This window comes from Scyliorhinus canicula, chromosome 2 (assembly GCF_902713615.1).
Source record: "Scyliorhinus canicula chromosome 2, sScyCan1.1, whole genome shotgun sequence".
NCBI classification, from domain to species: Eukaryota; Metazoa; Chordata; class Chondrichthyes; order Carcharhiniformes; family Scyliorhinidae; genus Scyliorhinus; species Scyliorhinus canicula.
The window spans coordinates 33,586,895-33,610,628 of record NC_052147.1 but is presented as its reverse complement, the minus strand read 5'-3'; the positions used below and the strand labels follow the sequence as shown (position 1 = coordinate 33,610,628).

General features: G+C 48.4%; 1 protein-coding gene across 2 annotated transcripts in view; it reads left to right on the top strand.

Annotated features, from left to right (window-relative positions):
- Positions 1 to 23,734, top strand: part of mnat1 (MNAT1 component of CDK activating kinase) — a 187,763-nt gene that overhangs the window by 28,213 nt on the left and 135,816 nt on the right. For both annotated transcript variants that reach the window (XM_038775612.1, XM_038775621.1), the window contains exon 2: positions 7,553 to 7,705. In XM_038775612.1, coding sequence (XP_038631540.1) covers positions 7,553 to 7,705 — 153 coding nt within the window. The remainder of the gene's footprint in view (positions 1 to 7,552; positions 7,706 to 23,734) is intronic.

Below are 23,734 nucleotides of genomic sequence, written 5' to 3'. Positions count from 1 at the left end.
TTCAATCTCGGAACTAAACTTTTAGAGTGAGTTTTTCCCCCCTGGAGCTTCTTCCTTTAGCGCAAGCTAGGCAGATTTTCCCGCCTCATTTTAATTCCTCATCAATTTATAACCTGAGTGCAACCTCACACCCACATTCCTGCACAGTGAACCACAATGTTTTCCAGATAAATAAATAATCTTTATTGTCACAAGTAGGCTTAATTAACACTGCAATGATGTTACTGTGAAAAGCCCCTCATCACCATATTTCGGCACCTGTTCGGGTACACTGAGGGAGAATTCAGAATTCTCAGCTGATACGGGAGTTGAACCCGAACTGCTGGCCTTGCTCGCCATCACAAACCAGCTGTCTCGCCCACTGAGCTAAACCAGCTCTGTAACCTGATCATAACTGCTCTCCCTCACTTGGAACTTTACAGACTAACCTTTTCATAGATATGAGATCCTCCCCTTCCCTCAAAGCCTGTCTCCATGATAATCCATTGTATCTTATATCCAGGTAGAAATACTAGTTATCCTTGAGACCCCAACTCTTTCTTTTATTTTGGATGTGAATAGAGATTTTAAAGTGCAACCGTTTACAATTTGGCATTTTCAACACTTTTCCAGCACTTTGGAGACTCCAACCTATCACCGTTAACGCACAGGCTGCTGCCATTATCTCCAAGTGTGAGCACCATACACCTTCTTCCCAGTAAAACAATCTAGGTTCCTCTTTAATCTCTAACAATCAGACCACCCATTCTTGCTGCCAGCCAGACTTCAGAACAGGTCATATGACCCTCCTTCATTTTTACCTTAAATTTAAGTCACAGTCCCAAAGCATAATAATCCTATAGGCCTAATAATTGGAACATGTGATAGTCCAGGACATGAGAAGGGTCCTGAAGTTTCCACATGCAACAGGACATATATTCTACAGGTTTGAACTGCCCTGCCTTGCTGCTATTTATTAGGTGATTAAACTCATGACTTAAATAAATACCAGCTTCTCACTAATCAACTGCTTCTATGGAGCTGACACTTCATTTATAGGGAGGCTATCTGAAAGGCTTTGTTAAAACTTAAAATCCAAGGAATTTAGAAAATTGAACTTAAAGAATTCTTTAGAGTTACTATCCTTATTTAATTTATTGCTTTATCCCATAAATTTCATGTAACAGAGTACTGGTCATTCAATTCTTCGTCTGTAATCTATTGTTGGACAAGGATGGTAATTTTAACCCCGTCACACAATGTAATATACTTTTTCAGAAACTAATAGTTAATTGGTATGTTTGACCCTGTAATAAGTAGCTCACCTGTAAGTGAATTACAAAGCAGCAATTCAATGAAACATAAATTGAACATTGTATTTTTGGATATGATGACATTCACTTTTTGATTGAATTACAGCTTTGTAGATATCTATTAGATATATTGAAATACCTTGGAGATTAATGTTATTTTTGAACCTATTTTCCCTGTAGCCTCCAGAAATGTCATTTAAATGTTTTTTTTTCTTGATGTGTGTGTGTGTGTGTTTGGGGGGGGGGGGGGGGGGGGGGGCTGTGTGTGTGGACATTTGCAACAGCCAGAGAATGGTATGTGAAAGTCCTTAGTTTCTAAGGACCATAGGCTGCTCTCCCCCTTGACTGCTGGTGATTTAACCTGAGGGTCACCATACCTCAGGCAAGGGGCAAGGCTGAGAAGACGGGGCTTTCATGGATAACCATGGGAATGGAACCCACGCCATTGGCATCACTCCGGGTCAAGAACCAGCCATCCAGCCAACTGAGCTAACCGACCCACAAGGTAATGGGTATAGTGCAGAAATAAAAGTTGTGATCAAATAAGTTGTGAATGGCTAGATGGTAACCATCTGAATGTAACATGAAGGGAAAGAAAGAAACAAGACAAGACCTGCTCAGCAAAACTGAAAAAGGAAAAAAACAAAGGACAAGATGGAGTTGGAGGTTATGACCTAAAGTTGTTGAACCCGATGTTGAATCCAGAAGGATAAGTGCTGAGTTGAAGAATTATATGCTGTTTCTCAAGTTTGAGTTTCACTGGAACACTAGCAGGCCAAGGCCAGAAAGGTCAGCATGGAAGTACGGTACAAAATTGAAATGACAAGCAACCAGAAACTGGGATCATGATTGTGGACTGAATGGAAGTTTTCCGCTGGGCCAGCATTTATTGCCCATCCTTAGTTGCCCTTGAAGGGCAGTTAAGAGTCAACCAAATTAGGAGTAACTTGGGAGTGGGCCAGGGTCTTGTGGAGGAAATGCTGAAAGGCGAGAGAAGGCGAAGATGTGTTTGGTGGTGGCATCATGCTGGCGCTGGAAGAAATGACTAAGGGGTTAGCACTGCTGCCTCACAGCACGAGGGACCAGGGTTCAATTCCAGCCTTGGTGACTGTGGAATGTGGAATTTGCACTTTCTCCCTGTGTCTGTGTGGTTTTCCTCCGAGTGCTCTGGTATCTTCCAATAGTTCAAAGATGCGCAGGTTAGATGGATTGGTGTGCTAAATAGCCCCTTTGTGTCTAAGGATGTGCAGGTTAGATGGGGTTATGTGGGGTGGGGGGGGGGGGGGGGGGGGGGGGAAGAGGCGGGGTTTGGTGGGCGGATCGGTGCTGACTCTGTGTTGAATGGCCTCCTTGGGAACTGTAGGAATTCTATGATTCTGTGATCCGTTGAATATGGAGGCTGGCAGGGTGGAAGGTGAAGACAAGAGAAACCCAATCATGGCTGTAGGAGGGAGGGCAGAATGTGTGAAATAGATCAGACACATTGGAAGGCCCTGTCAACAAAACTGGGTTGGAATCCTCAGTTGAGCGGGGGGAAAAAAGGCGCATCAGAAGAGCTGATGTGGAAGGTTGCATCATCAGAACAGGTATGATGGAGACTGAGAAAATGGGAGTATGGAATGGAGTTCCTACAAGCAGCAGGATATGAGGAAATGTAGTTGAGGTAGCTGTAGAAATCTGGGGGTTTGTCATGAATATTAGTTGATAGACTATCTCTGGAAATGATGTCAGAGAAGATAAAGAAGGGAAGGGATGAGTCTGAGATAGACCTGGTGAAAGTGAGGAAAGGTTGGAAATTGGAAACAAAGTCGATGAATTATTTAAGTTCAGTTTCTGGTTCATAAAGCAATGAAATTATTTGTTAGGCATTTAAACTTGCTGTTATGTTTATTTGCTGTGAATATTAGTCAGAATCAAGAAAAGTAAACCAAATTATCACAAACCAGTAACTTCAGGCAACTATTGTCAACAACAGGCGAAACATTCCAAGTTCTGTCAATGGCTCTCTCCCCAATGTATGTAAAAAGATTCTGACTCCCTTTTTGCTTCCCTCTCTCTAGCCCCTGTCCCCCAAAATATTATGATTTACTTGTTCATGGACTGAATGATGACATTGCAATATATCTTTAGTTAATTGGCAACGTTTTGTGACTGTGGTTAATTGTTTGGAGATATTGGTGCAGAAGTTCCTGCAGTGATGAAATTAGTGACATTTACTGTGAACTCTGTTGTTTGGCACATTAATCTTCATGGTAGAACGTTATTCCAAAATATTCTGGATAATTTGGCTGCAGTAGGCATAGCGGTAAATGAGAAGAGGCACAGCCAGCGACCAATGTTTGCTATATATCTGCTTGCAAACTTGGATGTTTGTGGGTTTTGTTCTTTTACCAGGTCACCGTCAAAATAAAGTCTCAGGCCTTCAGTGCATCGATTGTTCAGCAGGCCATTGGAAATATAATTCTTGGCATTGCACACATGAGATTAATTCAGAGGATGTGCAAGAATGAGGTAGAATTAATACCAACAATATACTTGAGGATATTCAACGCCATTGACAATTTCCTAATTATTAAAATATGCAGTTAAAGATATTGGAATTTGGAAAGACTTCCTGTATGAGTCCAAAAAAAATTAAAGAGAAACTCTAAACACTGAGAAGCTAGACCTGCAGTAACTGAGGCAACAACTTTATTATTTAAGTTCTCTTTTTGGTGAATATTCTGATCCACTAAAGATTGCACAAACATTCTGGATATCATTAAATTGATTGATTACATAGAATTTACAGTGCAGAAGGAGGCCATTTGGCCCATCGAATCTGCACCGGCTCCTGGAAAGAGCACCGTACCCAAGGTTAACACCTCCACCCTTTCCCCATAACCCAGTAACCCCACCCAACACTAAGGGCAATTTGGGACACTAAGGGCAATTTATCTCGGCCAATCCACCTAACCTGCACATCTTTGGACTGTGGGAGGAAACCGGAGCACCCGGAGGAAACCCACGCACACACGGGGAGGATGTGCAGACTCCGCACAGACAGTGACCCAAGCCGGAATCGAACCTGGGACCCTGGAGCTGTGAAGCAATTGTGCTATCCACAATGCTACCGTGCTGCCCTAATTAGATAATGCTATTTTCAGTGAAGCTGAAAAATAAAGAATCACAGAATTGTTACTGCGCAGAAGGAGGCCATTTGGCCCATCGTATCTGCACATGCTCTCCAAACTAGCATTATGGCATAGTGCCATATCCAGAGCATGGACATAACACCAGCATGCTATCAAATAACAATTTGTTCCCAAGTTGAAGTTTGTTTGAGACTCTGTTCTGGCATACATATAATTTGGAAACCTTGGTATCAGCAGTATCCTTTGTTCTTTGAATAAATTGATTATGTTTATTAGTAGATAACTGAAATGTCTGAGAAGCACCGATTATTCCTTCCTTCCAATCAATAAAGTTTCAAAATGCAATATTTATATCGGAAAGTTGAAAAACTTTTAAAGTACTGCTTTCTGTACTAGCCTCCCCGTACCAGCCTCCCCGGACAGGCGCCGGAATGTGGCGACTAGGGGCTTTTCACAGTAACTTCATTGAAGCCTACTCGTGACAATAAGCGATTTTCATTTCATTTTCATTTTCTGTGGGTCTCTTATGCTGATAATATTTTGTTGGGATCTATGATCCTCTAATGTTTCTATAAATTACACAAGTATTTATTGTGCATCACGGTGGACCTCAATTTAAATAACTTATTCAGAAGAGCTTGTACCCCCATTAAATACTTTTTGGAAGAGATCCATTTTTGTGTTGAATGATCAGTTTCGCAAAGTGAAGCAGAGCACTACTTTAGAAAACAGACACACAATACCATAGAATTAATCATAGAATTCCTACAGTGCAGATTGGCTCATTGACTCTGCACTGACCCTCTGAATGAACATCCTACCTAGACTCACTCTCCCGCCCTATCTCCGTAACCCCACCTAACCTGCCATCTTTGGACACAAAGGGGTAATTTAGCATGGTCAATCCACCTAACCTGCACATCACCTGCTGCAATTTTGTGATATTTAGACAGGTTATGCAGACAACACTGTTGTTGAAAAGATGCCAACCCATTGGTGCCATTTTTGAGTTTTGAGTTCCAGCAATGTGAAAACTATTGATTAAGGAACTTTGAAATCACCATTGATTTTAATGAGGGGGTCTAAAGCTGGAGGATTACTGGAAGGAGGTTTTTAGGGTAATCTTTAAAGTGGTGCACGTGAAACTGGACGCGGGCACTCGGGAGGCCATATTCGGGGTGTCGGACCAGCCGGGGTTGGAAACAGCCTTCGCCTCGTTGATCGGCCAAAGGCGGATCCTGTTAGGGTGGAGGTTGGACCTCCACCCTGTGCCCTAGCTTGGCAGGGACCTGCTGGAATTCTTGACACTTGAAAAGGTCAAATTTGAACTGAGGGTAAGGATGGAGGGGGGCTACAATTCATGGGCGTTATTCATTATGCACTTTCGAGAATTGGATCACATCGAACATTAGTGGGGGGGGGGGGCTGGGGGAAGAGAGACTGTATGTGTTAGTAGTGACTATGGGTGATTCCTGATTCATTTTGTCATTTGTTTATGTTAACATGCGGGCTAATGTCTGGGGTTTGGTGGGAGGATGAGATCGTTGTTATTGATATGGGGATTGACATTACATTCGTTACTGATTATTGTTTATTGTTGGGTGTAAATTTGGGAGAAAATGTGAAAAAGGAGGAGAATAAAAAATATTTTAACATAAGCTACTTATGTAATTTCCTTTTTGTCCTGTAAAACTGACTGTACAATCTAAATGTGCCATTATAATTGTGCCATTCTCTGTGAAATTATCTGTTCATCCTTTAATTGTATAAATCCACAAAACAAATCCTTGTTCCTTGCCTCATTCCTAAAGAGAATTGCAAAATAAACACAGCTTTATGACCATTGGCTTCAATAGTGGACAGACTGGTTTTCTAGATAATACTTATTGCATTTATCACATTCATGTTTGCTGGAAGAATCCACTAAACTATGGTAAATTAATTAAGTTACATGAAGCAAAGAGTACGATTGACTTGGTGTCAATTCAATGACAAAATTACATCTTAATTTTTCATTTGTTGGCCAAGCAATAAAGGTGAGCCCTCTAAAAACAGATTACATTCAAACAGCATGTGTAATTTAAATTTTTCAATCAGTTGTGTACTGTTTAAGTGCTATAAAGCTGAATGAAAATTACTCTGCCTTGTCATGCAGTGAATGCAGTGGTAGAATAAGATAGTACATACTACGAATGAGAAAATTTTAAAATTTTCTGATGGAAAGTGCCCCCCTGCACCTTGTGATAATCACATTGTAATCCAGTCTAACCAAAAAAGCTGTTTACAGTTCCACTGCGGATTGTCTTGTTTATATACGATACAATGCATCAGCTCTAGCTCAGGCTAGTAATGATATAATGACTACAAACATTCAAGTGGCTTGCCGACAAATCCCAAGTGGATTGAAGTTATGACCTGGTGGGCCAAGAACTCAATTGTCTTTTCCTGTACATTACCGGAGGATGGTCACATAAAGTCAGTTTCAAGCTGTGAGGAGTTGCCAAATCTTTAATCTATGTTGCATTGCTTAGCTACTGAGTCACTCAAATGTATTGACCTGTCTAGTAACTTCTTGTTTGACACAGTCTATTAAAAAAATGATATTGGGAGCTTCACTTGTGCTAATCCTCATGCGCGGTGTTCCTTGATGGTGCTATCACTTCGTTAAATGTGAATTGGTGAAGTACCATTCTTCATTGAAATCTGGACCAGCTTTGAGCTTGAAGCACTTAAGACAAGTTGTTCCCTTGGAGGTATAGGTGAAAGTGTCACAAGACATGTGCAAAACTACCCCTCCAGTAAAGCATTCAATAAACAATATTAAATTATGTAAAATTTATGTTGAATCATAAATAGTTTGGCTGTCACAAGATTTCACAATACTAAGGATACTACAATTTTAATCCTTGGTTTGATGTAAAGACACCACATTATTCTCATACTGGGATTGCCATAATATCTTTTCGATATACCATGATACACTTGCAAAGAATACTGTGTTTTGGAAGACCAGAGTAGATTGTGTCAGAAAAATTGTATGGAATGATTCACTTTTTCTGTTGAGAACTATGTATGTAAATATATATTTTTTGAAAGAAACAAAAGTAAATTCAATTTTTTTAACAGATGTGAGAGTTGTGTGGAACTACTGTTTGTAAGAGGATCTGGAAACTGTCAGGAGTGTGGCACAGCACTACGAAAGAACAACTTCAGAGTACAACTCTTTGAAGATCCTACGGTGGACAAGGAGGTCGACATTCGCAAGAAAGTATTGAAAGTGTAAGAATTTTATTTCTGCTGTTGGTTAGCATCTGTGGAGATAATTGCATGAGCAGCATTGCATAATAAGAATGTCTAGCACAGAAACATGCTGTTTGTCCCAACTGGTTCATTACAGTATTTGTACTTACATGAGGCTCCTCCCACTTGTAATGACCTCTTTCCAACCTGCTTCCATGCTCCTCCATTCCCTTCTCCCAAATATTTGCATCAGGCCTGCCCCAGTGCTATCTGCTTTATCCACTCCATGAGGCTGAGTTCTACATTCTCAGCACTATATATTTAAAAAAACTCTTAAAATTATTTATTTGCTATGTTAGTAGCTGTCTTGTATTTATGTAGTCTTGTTATGGACTCATTCAAAAATGGAGGTAATTTTGCCACATCTACTCTATCAAACCCTTTCATAATTTGAAAAATCTGCTCTTTGTTTGCGAAAAATTCAGCCTGCTTAATCTTTCCTGGTAATTGGAACCTCTCAATTCTGGTACCATCCTTGAAAATGTTTTCTGCACTTTTTCTAGTGCTTCAATATTCTTTTTGTAATGGGGAGACTAGAATTGTGCACAGCACTTAGAAACTAGGTTAAACTAAACTTAAATGTGAAAGTTAGCATGACTTCACTGTCTTTGTATTTTGTCCCTCTCAAAGTGTTTATTTATGGCTGTAACAAATTGTATTTTTAGTGATTTATGTTTCTGTGCTCCCAAATGTTTTGCCCCTCTATCTGTTTCTTATCGTCCAAGGAATAAGTGTCGTCCTTATTTCTCCTGTCAAAATGAACTACCTCGCATTTCACTGTATTGAATTACATTTGCCACTTTTCCCACCCAATTTACAAGCCTGTATTTTGGTGCAGGCCTCTACATTATTAGCTATTCCTCCAATCTGATACTAGATTCGCAAAATAATTAGAGATGGCACGAGGAAACATTATTCTGAATAACAAAGCGTTATGAGCTGGCAGATTAGGCTGTAATATTCTGAAGAGAATTAGATAAACACTTGAAGGGAAATAATTAATTGGGCTATGGGAAAGAAGAAGGAGTAAGTAGACTCCTTCTGTGCTGTATTATTTTGTGATTCTGTGATGTGAAAATGTTGATACCATGTCTCCAGTTCCTCAGTCAAAATTAATTTAATCTAATCTATAATAGTAAACAGTAATGATCCCAACACTGATCTCTGTAGGACACCGTTTTCCAATCCTGCCAATATTGAGGAACATTCTTTATCTCCTGTCCTCAGTTTTTTGTTTTGTTGGTTGTTCTGCAGGCTGCTTCCCCACTCTACATGCTCTGACTTTGTCATAAGTCACTTGTGTCGCACTTTAACAAAAGTGTTTAAAAACCCATATTTATTCCATCCATCGCACTGGCCAGGTCTGTGGTTCTTGTTATCTTTAAATAATTCAATAGTATTAATTAAACACAACCTTCATTTTAGAATTCCAAGCTGATTTCTTTTATTATGTTCTGTCATTTAGTGTTTTGCTATTTTGTCTTTTAGCAATGCTTCTTGTATTTTTCCAACACCGATCAGTTAACAAGCTTATCTATATTTCTCTGAATTAGTTCTGCCTCCCTTTTTGAAGAAATTAATTTATTTTCTGCCCGTCAGTTCTCTAGAGTTGTTCTGATCAATGGTTCCCACCTGAAACATCAATTTATCTAATCTCTCTGCAAATCATAGCTAACCTGCTGAGTCTTTCCAACAGCTACTGATTTTTAATGAGCCTTTGGTTAATCAGAATCTGCTTTTATCTTGGGAAATCCTCCTTATGCCAGTTACCATTAGAACATAAGAACATAAGAACTAAGAGCAGGAGTAGGCCATCTGGCCCCTCGAGCCTGCTCCGCCATTCAATGAGATCATGGCTGATCTTTTGTGGACTCAGCTCCACTTTCCGGCCCGAACACCATAACCCTTAATCCCTTTATTCTTCAAAAAACTATCTATCTTTACCTTAAAAACATGTAATGAAGGAGCCTCAACTGCTTCACTGGGCAAGGAATTCCATAGATTCACAACCCCTTGGGTGAAGAAGTTCCTCCTAAACTCAGTCCTAAAGATATGTTATGGTTAGTGGGAAGTTGGAGGGAATAGCCATGATACTGGTAAATATATATGCCCCAAACTGGGATGACGCTGAGTTTCCTAAACGGGTGCTGGGGAAGATCCCCGACCTGGACTCACATCGATTGATTATGGGGGGAAATTTCAAAATGGTCCTGGATCCAAGGCTGGATCAGTTGAGTGCCAGGTCTGGGAAGATATCAGCTATGGGAAAGAAGCTGCGGGGGTTTATGGAGCGCATGGGGTGGGGTTGTTCTGTGAAGATTTGGGAGGCCAAGGAGTAAGGAGTTTTCATTCTTCTCCCATGTGCACAAGGTGTATTCTCAGATAGACTTTTGTGTGGGACAAAAAGCTGCCGCTGAGGTGGTAGATGCTGAATATTCTTTTTTTTAATATCAAGTTAGAATACCCAATTAATTTTTTCCAATTAAGGGGCAATTTAGCAAGGACAATCCACCTACCCTGCACATCTTTGGGTTGTGAAACCCACGTAAACACGGGGAGAATGTGCAAATTTCACACGAACAGTGACCCAGAGCCGGCATCAAACCTGGGACCTCAGCACCGTGAGGCAGCAGGTCTAACCCACTGCGCCACCGTGCTGCCCGATGCTGAATATTCAGCAATTATGGTGTCACACTGGGTAGACCTGCAAATTATCAAAGGAAAGGCTCAGCGCCCGCAGTGGAGGTTAAATGTGGGGCTGTTAGCGAAGGAGGAGGTGTGCGAGCGGGTGAGGGAGGCCATTCGGGGATCTATAAAGATCAATGACACAGGTGAGTTTTCGGCTGGAGTGGTGTGGGAGGCACTGAAGACGGTTATTGGGGGGTAACTCTTCTCAATTCAGGCCCATAAGGAGAAGGCTGAGCGGGTGGAGTTAGACAGGCTGGTAGGCAAAACTTTACAGGTGACAGGAGGTATGCGGAGTCTCTGGATGACAGGCTGCTGAAGGAGCGTCAGAGACTGCAGCTGGAATTTGGGCTCCTGTCCGCAGGTAAGGCGGAGGGACAACTTAGGAAGGTAAAGGGGGCGGCCTATGAATATGGGGAAAAAGCCAGCAGGATGCTGGCGCATCAGCTGAGTAAACAGGAGGCGGCGAGAGAAATGGGAAAGTAAGAGATACAGGGGGGGAAGGTGGTTTTCGATCTGGCGGGGGTGAATGATGTGTTTCGGGAATTTTATAGTGGATTGTATAAATTGGAATCCCCAGCCAGGGAAGAGGGTACGAAACGATTTCTGAGGGGGGGCTGAAGTTTCTGAGGATAGATGAGGAGTTGGTGGAGGGTTTGAGAGCCCCAATTGGGCTGGGGGACGTTATAAACGGATTGGGGAAAATGCAATCGGGTAAGGCCCCGGCACCTGATGGATATCCGGTTGAGTTTCATAGAAAGTTTTCAGGGCTTTTGGATCCGCTCCTGGTAAAGGCTTTTAATGAGTCCAAGGAGCCGAAAGTGTTTCCCCTAACGTTATCGCAGGCATCGATTCCCCTTATTTTGAAGCGGGATAAGGATCCGGATTGTTGTGGTTCGTTTAGGCCAATCTCCCTGTTGAATGTGGATGCAAAATTGCTGGCAAAGATCTTGGCCATGCGCATAGAGGATTGTGTTCTGGGGATATTAGGGAAGAACCAGATGGGATTTGTGAAGGGACGACACCTGACGTCCAACATTAGGCGGCTCCTAAATGTAATAATGATGCCTGAGGAAGGGCACGAGGTGGTGGTGGCCATGGTTGCAGAAAAGTTATTTGATCGGGTGGAGTGGAAATACCTGTGAGATGTCCTGGAAGGTTTGTTGATTGGATCCGGTTGCTATATCAGGCAGCGGTGGCGAATGTAAGGAACTCGGAAGTTCCCTTACATTTGCTCAATCACTGAGTTTGATCAGAGTATTTTAGTCTGCGCAGGGGGACGAGGCAGGGGTGTCCACTCTCCCCACTACTGTTTGCCCTGGCCATAGAGCCTGACATAGAATCATAGAATTTACAGTGCAGAAGGAGGCCATTCGGCCCATCGAGTCTGCACCGGCTCTTGGAAAGAGCACCCCACCTAAGCCCACACCTCTATCCTATCCCCATAACCAAGTAACCCCACCCAACGCTAAGGGCAATTTTGGACACTAAGGGCAATTTAGCCTGGCCAATCCACCTAACCTGCACATCTCTGGCAATGGAGATGAGGGCATCCAACATTTGGCGGGAGATAGTGAGAGAGGGGGGGGGTGGAACATAGGGTCTCACTGTATGCAGATGATTTACTCCTTAATATAACAGACCCGTTGGGGGGGAAATCGCAAGAATTATGGGAATACTGGAGGAATTTGGCCGGTTCTCAGGTTACAAACCGAATATGGGCAAGAGGTGAGGTTTTTGCAATCCAGGCAAGGGGCAGGAGGGGAGATTGAGGGAGATGCCGTTCAAAGTGGTGGGAAGGAGTTTTAGGTACCTGGGGATTCAAGTAGCAAGGGACTGAGGTCAGCTTCATAAACTAAATTTGGGCAGGGTGATTGAGCAAATGTAAGGGAACTTCTGTAGGTGGGACGTGCTCCTGCTGTCATTGGCGGGGAAGGTACAGACTGTGAAGATGACAGTCCTCCCAAGATTTTACGTTTGTGTTTCAATGTCTCCCAATCTTCATCCCCAAGGCATTTTTTATGAAGATGAACACGGCGATCTCGGGTTTTATATGGGCCGGGAAAGCCCCGAGGGTGAAGAAGGTCCTTCTTGAGCGGGGGCGCAGTGAGGGGGCTTGGTCCTTCCGAACTTTATTAGCTACTACTGGGCGGCCAATATTTCGATGATTAGGAAATGGCCGGTGGGAAAGGGGTCGGTGTGGGAGCGAGTGGAGGCAACATCTTGCAAGGGCACGAGTCTGAAGGGTCTGTTATGAAATGAAATGAAATGAAAATCGCTTATTGTCATAAGTAACTTCAAATGAAGTTACTGTGAAAAGCCCCTAGTCGCCACATTCCGCTGACTGTTCGGAGAGTCTGATCCGGGAATTGAACCCGCGTGGCTGGCCTGCCTTGGTCTGCTTTAAAAGTCAGCTATTTAGCCCTGTGCTAAACCAGCCCCTCTGCTGTTCTTGCCGGCTCGTTACTCCACAAGTTCAGTGGTAGTGGCAGCCCTGGGCGTGTGGGGCAATGGAGAGAGCACATGAGACTGAAGGGGGTGTCGGTATGGTCACCGATTTGTGATAATCACAGGTTTGCACCGGGCGGGGCTGAACTGGGCTTTAGGAAGTGGCAGCGGGCAGGGATTGAGAGATTTGGGGATCTTTTCATTGAGGAGGGTTTCCCGAGCCTGTAGGAGCTAGAGGAGGAGTTTGAGTTACCGGGTGGGAACAGATTCCGGTACCTGCAGGTATGGGATTTTGTCTGGAGGCAAATTCCAAGCTTCCCTTGCCTCCCTCTAAGGGGGCTACAGGATAAGATGGTGTCTAAAACAGGGGTTGAGGAGGGGAGGGGAGGTTCTCGGAAATATATAAGGAACTGCTGGAGTGGGAAGGGGTCCCAATTGGGGAGGTGAAGAGGACGTGGGAGGAAGAGTTGGGAGGGGGGTTGGAAGTCGGGCTATGGGAGAAGACCCAGAGAAGAGTCAATGCATCCTCGTCATGTGCCAGGCTCAGCCTGATCCAGTTCAAGGTGGTCCACAGGGCTCATATGACTATGGCCCGGATGAGTAGGTTTTTTGAGGAGGTGGAGGACAGATGTGGGCGGTGCGGGGGAAGTCCGGCGAATCAAGTACATATTTTTTGGGCTTGTCCAAAGCTGAGGGGATTTTGGGAAGGATTCTAAGAAGTCATGTCGGAGGTCCTGGAAGGGAGGGTGACTCCGAGTCCAGTGGTGGCAATATTTGGAGTGTCGGAGGATCTGGGAGCTCAGGGGGTGGGGGGAGAGAGGGTGACGTTTTGGCCTTTGTCTTCCTTGTGGCCCAGAGATGGATTTTACTGGGATGGAGGGACTCGGAGCCTCCAAAGTCGGGGATGTTTGTCAGTGACATGGCAGGGTTTCTTAGGCTAGATAAGATTAAGGTCACCTTAAGGGGTTCATTACAGGGGTTCGCTCAGAGGTGGCAGCCGTTCATCGGCTTCTATAAGGAAAACTGACCGTCAGCAGGGGGGCGAGGGGGGTGATAGGAAGAATGGGGGGGGTAGGAGGAATGGGGGGGGAGGGTGAAGGGGAGGCATGGAAGTGAAGAATAAGGGCAGGGAATCTAATATATGGGTAGCTCGGAGTTAGGGCGGGGGGAAGTTGGGTATGTTATTGTGGGGTTTTTGCGTGTGTTGGACCGCTCTGTTGTTTAGAATGTTAAAATGTTAAAATTATAAATGCCTCAATAAACTATTTTATAAATAAAAGGAGTCTGCACCGACCCTCTGAAAGGGCACCCTACCTAAGGGCAGGCTCTCACCCTATCGCCGTAAACCTAACCTACCCTTTTGGACACTAAGGGGCAATTTAGCATGGCCAATCCACCTTGAGTGGTTGCAGCTGCTCTCGGTCTCTGTTGCTGCTGCTGTTTCCAGTGCTGGTTGCTGCTGAGTTGCCTGGAAAGAGGAGAGAGGGAGGAGAGAGGGAAGGAAAAACAACAACAAGGTGGCTGAAACAACAAGGTGGGAGTAAAGCCCCTTTGGACTGCTTGTTTGCTGGGCCCCTCCCAGGCTGAGGGCCCTGCCCAGTTCTCCCAACTGTTAGGCCTTCCTCATTCCATCTGGTGAGCTTGTTCCGGGATAGGAAGATCGAGTGGTTGCTGTGCCCCAGCCGGCTGAAGACCCCATACATTAGCAGGGAGGAGGTCGGTTCAATAGGGTGGTCGTTCCAGGGTGGGAGCACAGACTGTATTTTGCTGGGCCCCTTCCTGGGCTGAAGATTCCCAATCCTCCCACCCTGCAGCTTCACCGGAGCCTCAGGAGTCTCCCACCTCGGGCGCCATTCCATCTACGGTGCCCCACCCTCCTGTTGCTGACCACCTCCCACTATGCCCCTTGCTCTCTCTTCCCTTCCTTGCCTTGCTCCCCTGTATACCTTCCCAGGGGGAGAGTACGCCATTGCACCTCGCTCTTCCCCAACACCCCCTTCCGACTATCTATTTCATCAATCAATTCCAACGCAACAAAGCCCACATTGGGGTGGGCATGGCACTTGCCCAGGTGGCCACTCCACCCATGCCAGTGGTGGGACAGTCCAGAGTCACCTATGCGGAGGTGGTATTCTCTTCGGTCTCCACTGCTCCCGCAGCCCCGCCACCTTTTCGGTTGCTGTCCCGGAAGCTGGGCGTAAAGTGCTATGCCCACCCCACGGTCACCATAGAGACGTGTGTTCGCGCGATAGCTGGGGTCGTTGGACCATCGGCCATTGTGGCTGCCCCTCGAATGTACGGGAAAGTCGTGTTCTTCCTGAGGACTGAGGGCGGTCCATCCCGCCCTTGAAATGGGTCTTGCGGTGGGCGGGACCTATGTGGCAGTGGACCCTCTTGAGTTCACCGCCGAGAGGGTTATACTCTCCAATCTCCCGTCCTACCTCCCTACAGAGCTCTGCCTCCCCACATCCAACTACTGGGGGAGGTTCATTCAGAGGTGGCGCCGCTCCCTCTTGGCCTGAAAGACGCTCCGTTCAGGCAAATCTACTCCTTCCGGCGCAGGGCTTTCATGCGCCTGGCCTGGGAGGATGTATTAGAGGGGCGGATTTGAGGTCTCCCACCTAGGGGAGAACTTCCGCATTTTATGGTCTGCGATCGGCATGGATTGGCTCCGGATACCCTTGAACCCATCAGCCCAGAGACCCCTGACTGGAACTCCGGCCTGAGGGCCACCGCAGACACTCCAGCTCATCCCGGGCCCATTGATGCCTCTTTGTTGGGTACTGAGCCCGGCGTCGTTCTGGCATGGGTCAGCAAGTGGGGGGTGGGGGATGGGAGATGCGGCGGTGATGTGCGTGATCCCAGGCCGCCACGAAGGGCGCCAAAATCATGAATCCGGAGGCAGAGTGTTGAGGGAAGGGGGGACGATGCGAGGATGGAGGTTTCTTTGCGCAGTCCACCCCCCGCAAGTGGCACCATTACTTGGAGTGCGGGGGGGGAAACATCATGACCTCCCCCGGTGGCGCCCTGACCCCTGCCCCTCGACATTACACCGTGCTCCCGGAAGAGATCAGATAAAGCCCCATCACATTTTGACCCCTGAGATGTCGCAGCCCCCCCGAGCAGGACGCCTCGGGGCCAGGAATGAATGAGACCCCCGAGGGCTCGTTCCGCCAAGTGCCATTTTGCACCCCAGAGACATTTCTTTTCGGTCCCTGACCTTGGGGTCATTGGTCAGTGCTGGCGAGATGAGGCCCCTCTCCAACCCAGCCTCTGATGCCGGGCAAAACCCAACTCCATCCAGGAGCTTTTTCCGGAACTGTTCCCAGATCTATCCAGTGGTCCAGCGGTGCAGGAGGAGGGGGAGTCTGAGTTGCCAGTTCATTTTGGCCTGATACCAGTCGAGGAGCCTGCGAGGAACCCATCTGTCGACGATCCTGGGGGTAGGATCGAGGCAGACCCAGGCGTGGACCGTGTCGTGTGGCGGATGACTCAGTCCCAGACGGCGCCTGCCCGGAGGACGACGGCTGCTCGGTGGAGGGCACGGGGGATGATTTTGGGTCCATCTACATCGACGCAGTGGACTCCCTCATGCCCGACACCGAGTCCCCCCATTTGCCTTGGGGGAACTCCGGGATTTTCTGCATGCAAACCGCGTTCGCCGAAACAGAGTGAAGCTGGCCCTCGACTGGGGATCGGACATGGCGCTGCTCAACCGATCTTCCCGCGCGTACGTTAAAGAGGAGGGAGATGCAGATGTAACTAAGCGGCGCTGGTAGAAATCTTTCCTCGTGGGACTCCTGAGGGAGCAGAGGAACAGAGGACTGCGCTCCTCTGCTCCTTTTTAAAAAAAAAAAATATTTATTGGAATTTTTTACAGAAAATATAAAATATAACAACAAACAATGAAATGCAACAAAATAACCCATAACAACTGTAACACCCCCCAGACCGCCTCGACGCATGTATCATATCCCCCCCACCCCCCTGACCCCAACAAAAGAACTTAAAAATAAATTAAAATTAAATAAACAAACATAGTCATCGTCCCGTTCCCCCCCCCCCCGGGTTGCTGCTGCTACTGTCCCAGTACCCTGTCGTTGAGCCAGAAAGTCGAGGAAAGGTTGCCACCGCCTAAAGAACCCTTGTACCGATCCTCTCAGGGTGAATTTAACCTTCTCTAGCTTAATAAAACCCACCATTTCATTGATCCAGGTCTCCACGCTTGGGGGCCTCGCATCCTTCCATTGTAGCAAAATCCTTCGCTGGGCTACTAGGGACGCAAAGGCCAGAATACCGGCCTCTTTCGCCACCTGCACTCCCGGCTCCACCCCAACCCCAAAAATCGCGAGTCTCCAGCCTGGCTTGACCCTGGATCCTACCACCCTCGACACCGTTCTCGCCACCCCTTTCCAGAACTCCTCCAGTGCCGGGCATGCCCAGAACATATGGGCATGGTTCGCTGGACTCCCCGAGCACCTGACACACCTGTCTTCAGCCCCAAAGAACCTACTCATCCTCATCCCAGTCATGTGGGCCCGGTGCAGCACCTTGAATTGGATGAGGCTAAGCTGCGCACATGAGGAGGAAGAATTAACCCTCTCCAGGGCATCAGCCCATGTCCCGTCTTCGATCTGTTCCCCCAGTTCCTCCTCCCACTTAGTTTTCAGCTCCTCTACTGACGCCTCCTCCACCTCCTGCATAACCTTGTAGATATCAGATATCGTCCCCTCTCTGACCCAGACCCCCGAAAGCACCCTGTCACTCACCCTCCTCGCGGGAAGCAAAGGGAATCCCTCCACCTGCCGTCTAGCAAATGCCTTTACCTGCAGATACCTGAACATGTTTCCCGGGGGGAGCCCAAATTTCTCCTCCAACTCCCCCAGGCTCTTAAACCTCCCATCAATAAACAGGTCCCTCAGCTGTCTGATGCCCGCTCTGTGCCAACCCTGGAATCCCCCATCAATGTTCCCCGGGACGAACCTATGGTTCCCCCTTAACGGAGCCTCCATCGAGCCCCCCACTTCTCCCCTATGTCGCCTCCACTGCCCCCAAATCTTGAGGGTAGCCGCCACCACCGGACTCGTGGTATACCTCGTAGGAGGGAGCGGCCACGGCGCTGTTACCAGGGCCCCCAGGCTGTATCTCCACAGGACGCCCTCTCCATCCTTTTCCATGCTGTCCCCTCCCCCTCCATCACCCACTTGCGCACCATCGACACATTGGCTTCCCAGTAGTACCCCGAGAGATTGGGTAACGCCAGCCCCCCCCCCCCCATCTCTACCCCGCTCCAAGAAGACCCTCTTCACCCTCGGGGTGCCATGCGCCCAAACAAAGCTCATGATGCTGCTGGTCACCCTTCTAAAAAAGGCCCTAGGGATAAAGATGGGCAAACACTGGAAGAGGAACAAGAACATCGGGAGAACCGTCATTTTGACGGACTGCACTCTACTCGCCAGCGATAGCGGCACCATGTCCCACCTTTTAAATTCCTCCTCCATCTGCTTCACCAGCCTGGTAAAATTAAGCTTATGGAGAGTCCCCCAACTCCTGGCCACCTGCACCCCCAGATATCTGAAACTCTTCACTGCCCTCTTAAACGGGAGCCTCCCAATTCCCTCCTCCTGATCTCCCGGGTGTACTACAAATACCTCGCTCTTGCCTAAATTTAACTTATAGCCCGAGAAGCCCCCAAATTCCGCTAACAGCTCCATCACCCCCGGCATTCCCCCTTCTGGGTCCGCCACATACAACAGCAGGTCGTCCGCATACAGCGATACCCGATGTTCCTCCCCACCCCGCACCAGACCCCTCCATTGCCCTGACTCCCTCAACGCCATAGCCAGAGGTTCAATCGCCAGTGCAAAAAGCAAGGGGGACAGGGGGCACCCCTGCCTGGTCCCACGGTAGAGCCTAAAGTACTCCGATCTCCTTCCATTTGTAACTACACTCGCCATCGGAGCTGCGTAGAGCAGCCTCACCCATTTGATGAATCCCTCCCCAAATCCAAACCGCGCCAGCACCTCCCACAGGTACCCCCACTCAACTCTATCAAACGCTTTCTCTGCGTCCAGCGCCACCACTATCTCCGCCTCCCCGTCCACTGCCGGCATCATGATAACGTTTAGCAGTCTCCGCACATTCGTGTTGAGCTGCCGTCCCTTGACAAATCCTGTCTGATCTTCGTGTATCACCCCTGGCACACAATCCTCTATCCTGGTGGCCAGGAGCTTCGCCAGCAACTTGGCGTCAACATTGAGGAGCGAGATAGGCCTGTATGATCCACACTGCAAGGGGTCCTTATCCCGCTTTAGGATCAGAGAGATCAGTGCCCGCGACATCGTCGGGGGCAAAGCCCCCCCCTCCCATGCCTCATTGAAGGCTCGCACCAACAAGGGGCCCACCAGATCCGCATACTTTTTATAAAATTCCACCGGGAACCCGCCCGGTCCCCAGGGCCTTCCCTAGCAGCATCTCGCCTACGGAGCTGATGCGCCAACATCCTGCTCGCCTTCTCCCCATACTCATATACCGCGCCCTGCGCCCTCCTCCACTGTGTCTCCGCATTTGTCCAATCCTCCTGACTAGCTCCTCCAACTCTATCGGCGCCCCGAGCCCCTCTACCAGCTCCTCTTGAACCCTTGGGAAACATAGCCTGTTCATGAAGCTCTCCATCCCCCCTCTCCCCATCGGAGGTTCCAACCGGTACAGTTCCTCGTAGAAGTCCCGAAAGACCCCATTTACTTCTGTCCCCTTCTGCACTACATTCCCACCCCACCCGTCACTCCACCAATTTCCCTAGCAGCATCTCGCCTTCGGAGCTGATGCGCCAACATCCTGCTCGCCTTTTCCCCATACTCATATACCGCGCCCTGCGCCCTCCTCCACTGTGTCTCCGCCTTTTCCTCTGCTCCTTCTGAGCACCGTAAAGGTGAAGAAAGCACTTTACTACTGACATGGAGGTGACCATAGCCAGCCTCAACATTGACAGCAGGAGGGACGCGCTCCACAGGTTTCAGAACTTCTCTGTCCTCCGGGACAGGAAGTATGCGGCGTGCTTCCTGCAAGAACCCACGCTGCTCCGGGAGGCGAAGCCACATGGCTCCTGGAGTGGTGAGGGGGAAGTCTACATGAGTCACCTAACCTCACGTTTAGGCGGGGTGCCTGTCTTGTTGGCCCCACATTTTCAGCCGGAGGTCTTGGTGGTCAAGGAGCCAATGCCAGGCCGGTTGCTGCGCCTGACGGTCGGGGTCGAGGTACTTCACTTTGTGAATGCCTACGCTTCCTAGGCTGGTCAGCAGCAGGCGACTTGCTTCGAGCAAGTGTCCACTCATCTTGGCACCATCGCTGTGGGTGAGTACATCGTCCTGGGGGGGTTGGATGCACCCTCGGGACAAAAGACCGCCCTGGTACCCAGTGCGGTGGTGAAGTTAAGGAACCCAGTCGGGATCTTTGACTTGGTGGACGGCCGGCGGACTCTCCATCCTGACTCCAGCGTCTTCACTTTTGTGAGGCCTGGGGTTGGAGCGTCCAGAATCGACCGCCTCTGCATGTCAAGGACGTACCTGCCCCGTGTCCTGACGGCCTATGTTCAGCAGGTGCCATGCTCAGTCCACCGTCTGGTGTGGGCGGGACTCGTCCTGTCTCGCGCTCATTTGAGGTTTGCGTTCAGGCACTTTAACAACCTACTGTTGGAGGACGAGCAGTTCCTGGGCTTGTTTTGTCGCTTCTGGACCGACTGGAAAAGGAACAGGGAGGCTTCCCCTCCTTGAGGCTATGGTGGGACGTGGGAAAGACTCAAGTGCGTACCTTCTGTCAGGAGTATGCGAGGTGGTCGACAAAGAGACGGAAATCCAGGGTCGAGGAGTTGGAGAAGGAGGTGCTCGACCTGGAGTCACGTCTCTGTCAGCCCATTGAGGACCCGGCCCTACGGCTGGTGTACAGAGAGAAGTGGGGCACGCAGTGAGGCCTGCAGCTTGCTGGGTCCAGGGTGCGTATGTGAGGGCGTGGGCGATGCCCTCACGGACATTGGCCGCAGCTCCCCCTCCTATTCGCTGGAAAAGGCGCGGGGTCCGTCAGCAACTCCTTTCACTGCTGGCCGACAACGGGTCCCTCGTCTCTGATCTGGATGAGATTCGGGCCCAAATTCGAAGCTTCTACAGCGCCCTCTTCTCTCCGGACCCGTCCAGCAAGCATGCTTGCAGTGTTCTGTGGGAGGACCTGCCGCAGGTTGGCCTGGAGGGTGTGGGAGGCTTAATACCCCTATAAGCCTGGGGAGCTGACCGGCACCCTTGACAGCCTGTCCAGGGGCAAAACCTCAGGGCTGGACGGGCTGACCGTGGAGTTCTTCAGGGCGTTCTGGGACGTCCTGGGGTGCGACTATGCGGGGGTCCTGGGGGAAAGTTTTGCGACCAGGGAGATGGCCCTCTCATGGTGCAGAGCCCCCATTACCCTGCTGCCAAAGCGGGGGAGATTTCCGCCATCTTAGAAACTGGCGTCCGCTCTCCCTACTCAGCATGGATTACAAGATTTTCGCCAAGGCAATGTGTTTGTGCCTTGGCACCATGCTGGACCACATGATCCAACCTGACCAGTTCTACACGGACTTGGGCTGCATGATCCACGACAACATCCATCTGGTCCGGGACCTGGTCCATCATTCCTAGTGGGCTGGTATGTCGAACGCCTTCCTGTCTCTTGATCAGGAGAAGGCGTTCTACAGGGTGGATCACGAATATTTATTCGAGCCTCTGCAAGCATTCGGGTTCGGGACGCAATTTGTCGCTCGGATCCGACTTCTGTGCACTGCAGCAGAGTGTCTCGTTAACGTTAATGGGTCCCTGATGGCGCTCCTTTGCTTTGGGACAGGAGTGTGTCAGAGCTGCCCTTTGTCTGGCCAACTTCATTCCATTTGCGTGGAGCCTTTCCTTCGCCTCCTGCGGAGGACGTTGATGGGACTGCTGTGTGGGACGGGCATTGGGGGGGAGGGGGTCCTCTCGGCTTACGCTGATGACGTGCTCCTCATGTTCACGGACCCTGCTGACCTGCGGAGGATGCAAGAGTGTCAGGCTGTGTACTCCGCCGGGTCCTCTGCCAGGATCAACTGGGCCAAGTGTTCTGGACTCCTGGTCGATCCGTGGCAAATGGACCCTCTCCCAACAGAGCTGGGACCGGCAGCGGAGGTCCCCACTGGAGGTCCCTCTATGGAGGAGTCCTCCGCCATAACCTTGACCTGGGGTGGAGGGTGTTGAATGCAGCATTGCCGTACAATCACCGGTTTCCGGACTCCCAAGAAGCCTGCCATTTTTGTGGCCTTGTGGTGTCCGTGGACCATGTCTACATTGCATGTTTTAGGCTGCATTCCCTTTTTAGTTTTCTAACCAATCTTTTGCTGGAGTTTTGTTTGCACTTCAGTCCCAAGCTCCTGATTTACAGGCACCCGGTGTGGAAGGGGGCAGGGAAGGCGGAGGACTTTCTTGTGAACCTGCTCCTGGGCCTGGTGATGCGCGCCATTTATAGATCCAGGCAGGGGCGACCGAGGGGGTCGCCCGGCCAGACTGTCTGCCCCTCCTCTGCGGCTCCATTTGCGGCTGGATGTCCCTGGACAGGGAGCATGCGGTGTCCGCGGGTACCATCGAGGCCTTCCGTGCCCGATGGGCACCGCAGGGGTTGGGGTGTTTTATTGACCCCATTCATTGATGTTTTTAAGTTTCCTTTGATCTTTGTTATGTTCGGGCAGCGCTCCTAACAGGAGCGGCCCTTTTTTGCTTTGTCCCTCAGTTTGTTTCCTTTCTTCTGTTTTGTTGGTGGACCTCAAAAGAGAACACCTAACCTGCACATCTTTGGACTATGGGAATAAACCGGAGCACCCGGAGGAAACCCATGCAGACACGAGGAGAAAGTGCAAACTCCACACACACAGTCACCCGAGGCCGGAATTGAACCTGGGTGTCTGCCCCTATAACAGCAAGCATAGGAGTATACAAAAGCAATATATGCTCAATGCTGGAAATACTCAGCGGGTCAGGCAGCATCTCTACCTAGAGAATGACCCTGTTCCCATGATCGATCATTGATCGGAAATGTAAACTCTGTTTTCCCCTCCACAGATGCTATCTTACCTGCTGAGTATTTCCTGTGTTTTCTGTTTTTTTTTGTTTTGGGCAATGTGGTATGTGGTTCCCATCAATCTGCGATGGTTAGTTGAAAATTTACCCTTTAGTATTTTTTTTGTTGTTTTTTAAAATAAATTTAGAGTACCCAATTCATTTTCCCAATTAAGGGGCAATGTAGCATCGCCAATCCACCTATCCTGCACATCTTTTCATAGTGGGGGTGAAACCCACACAAACACGGGGAGAATGTGCAAACTCCACACGGACAGTGACCCAGAGCCGGGATTGAACCTGGGACCTCGGCGCCATGAGGCTGCAATGCTACCTACTGCGCCATTGTGCTGCCCCTTTACCCCTTTAGTTAATAGCCAAGCACAATAAATACCGTATCAACTTCCACCTACAAAATCATATGCAATTGAAATGGACAACTATATGATGCCACAACCATATCCTTTCCTGTCACTGGCTGTCAAATCAAAGGTTGCATGTGCAGGTTTAACATTACAGGAAAGGCAAACTTATAATTATGGAGTAGTTAGGAGGAATTGATGTTTTACCTTTCCATCAATTTAAGTTTAACTGTTTTTCTATGTGAGGTAACTTTTCAAGGGGTAGGATATTATATGGTGAAGCATTTGCTATTTAAAAAATATATATTTTACTTCAAACACAAGGTTACATCCACAAACAGTAATTAACTTGCAATAGGTTACAAACAGATTGAAAATTTTTTCTCCCTCTTCTTTCCCCCCCCCCT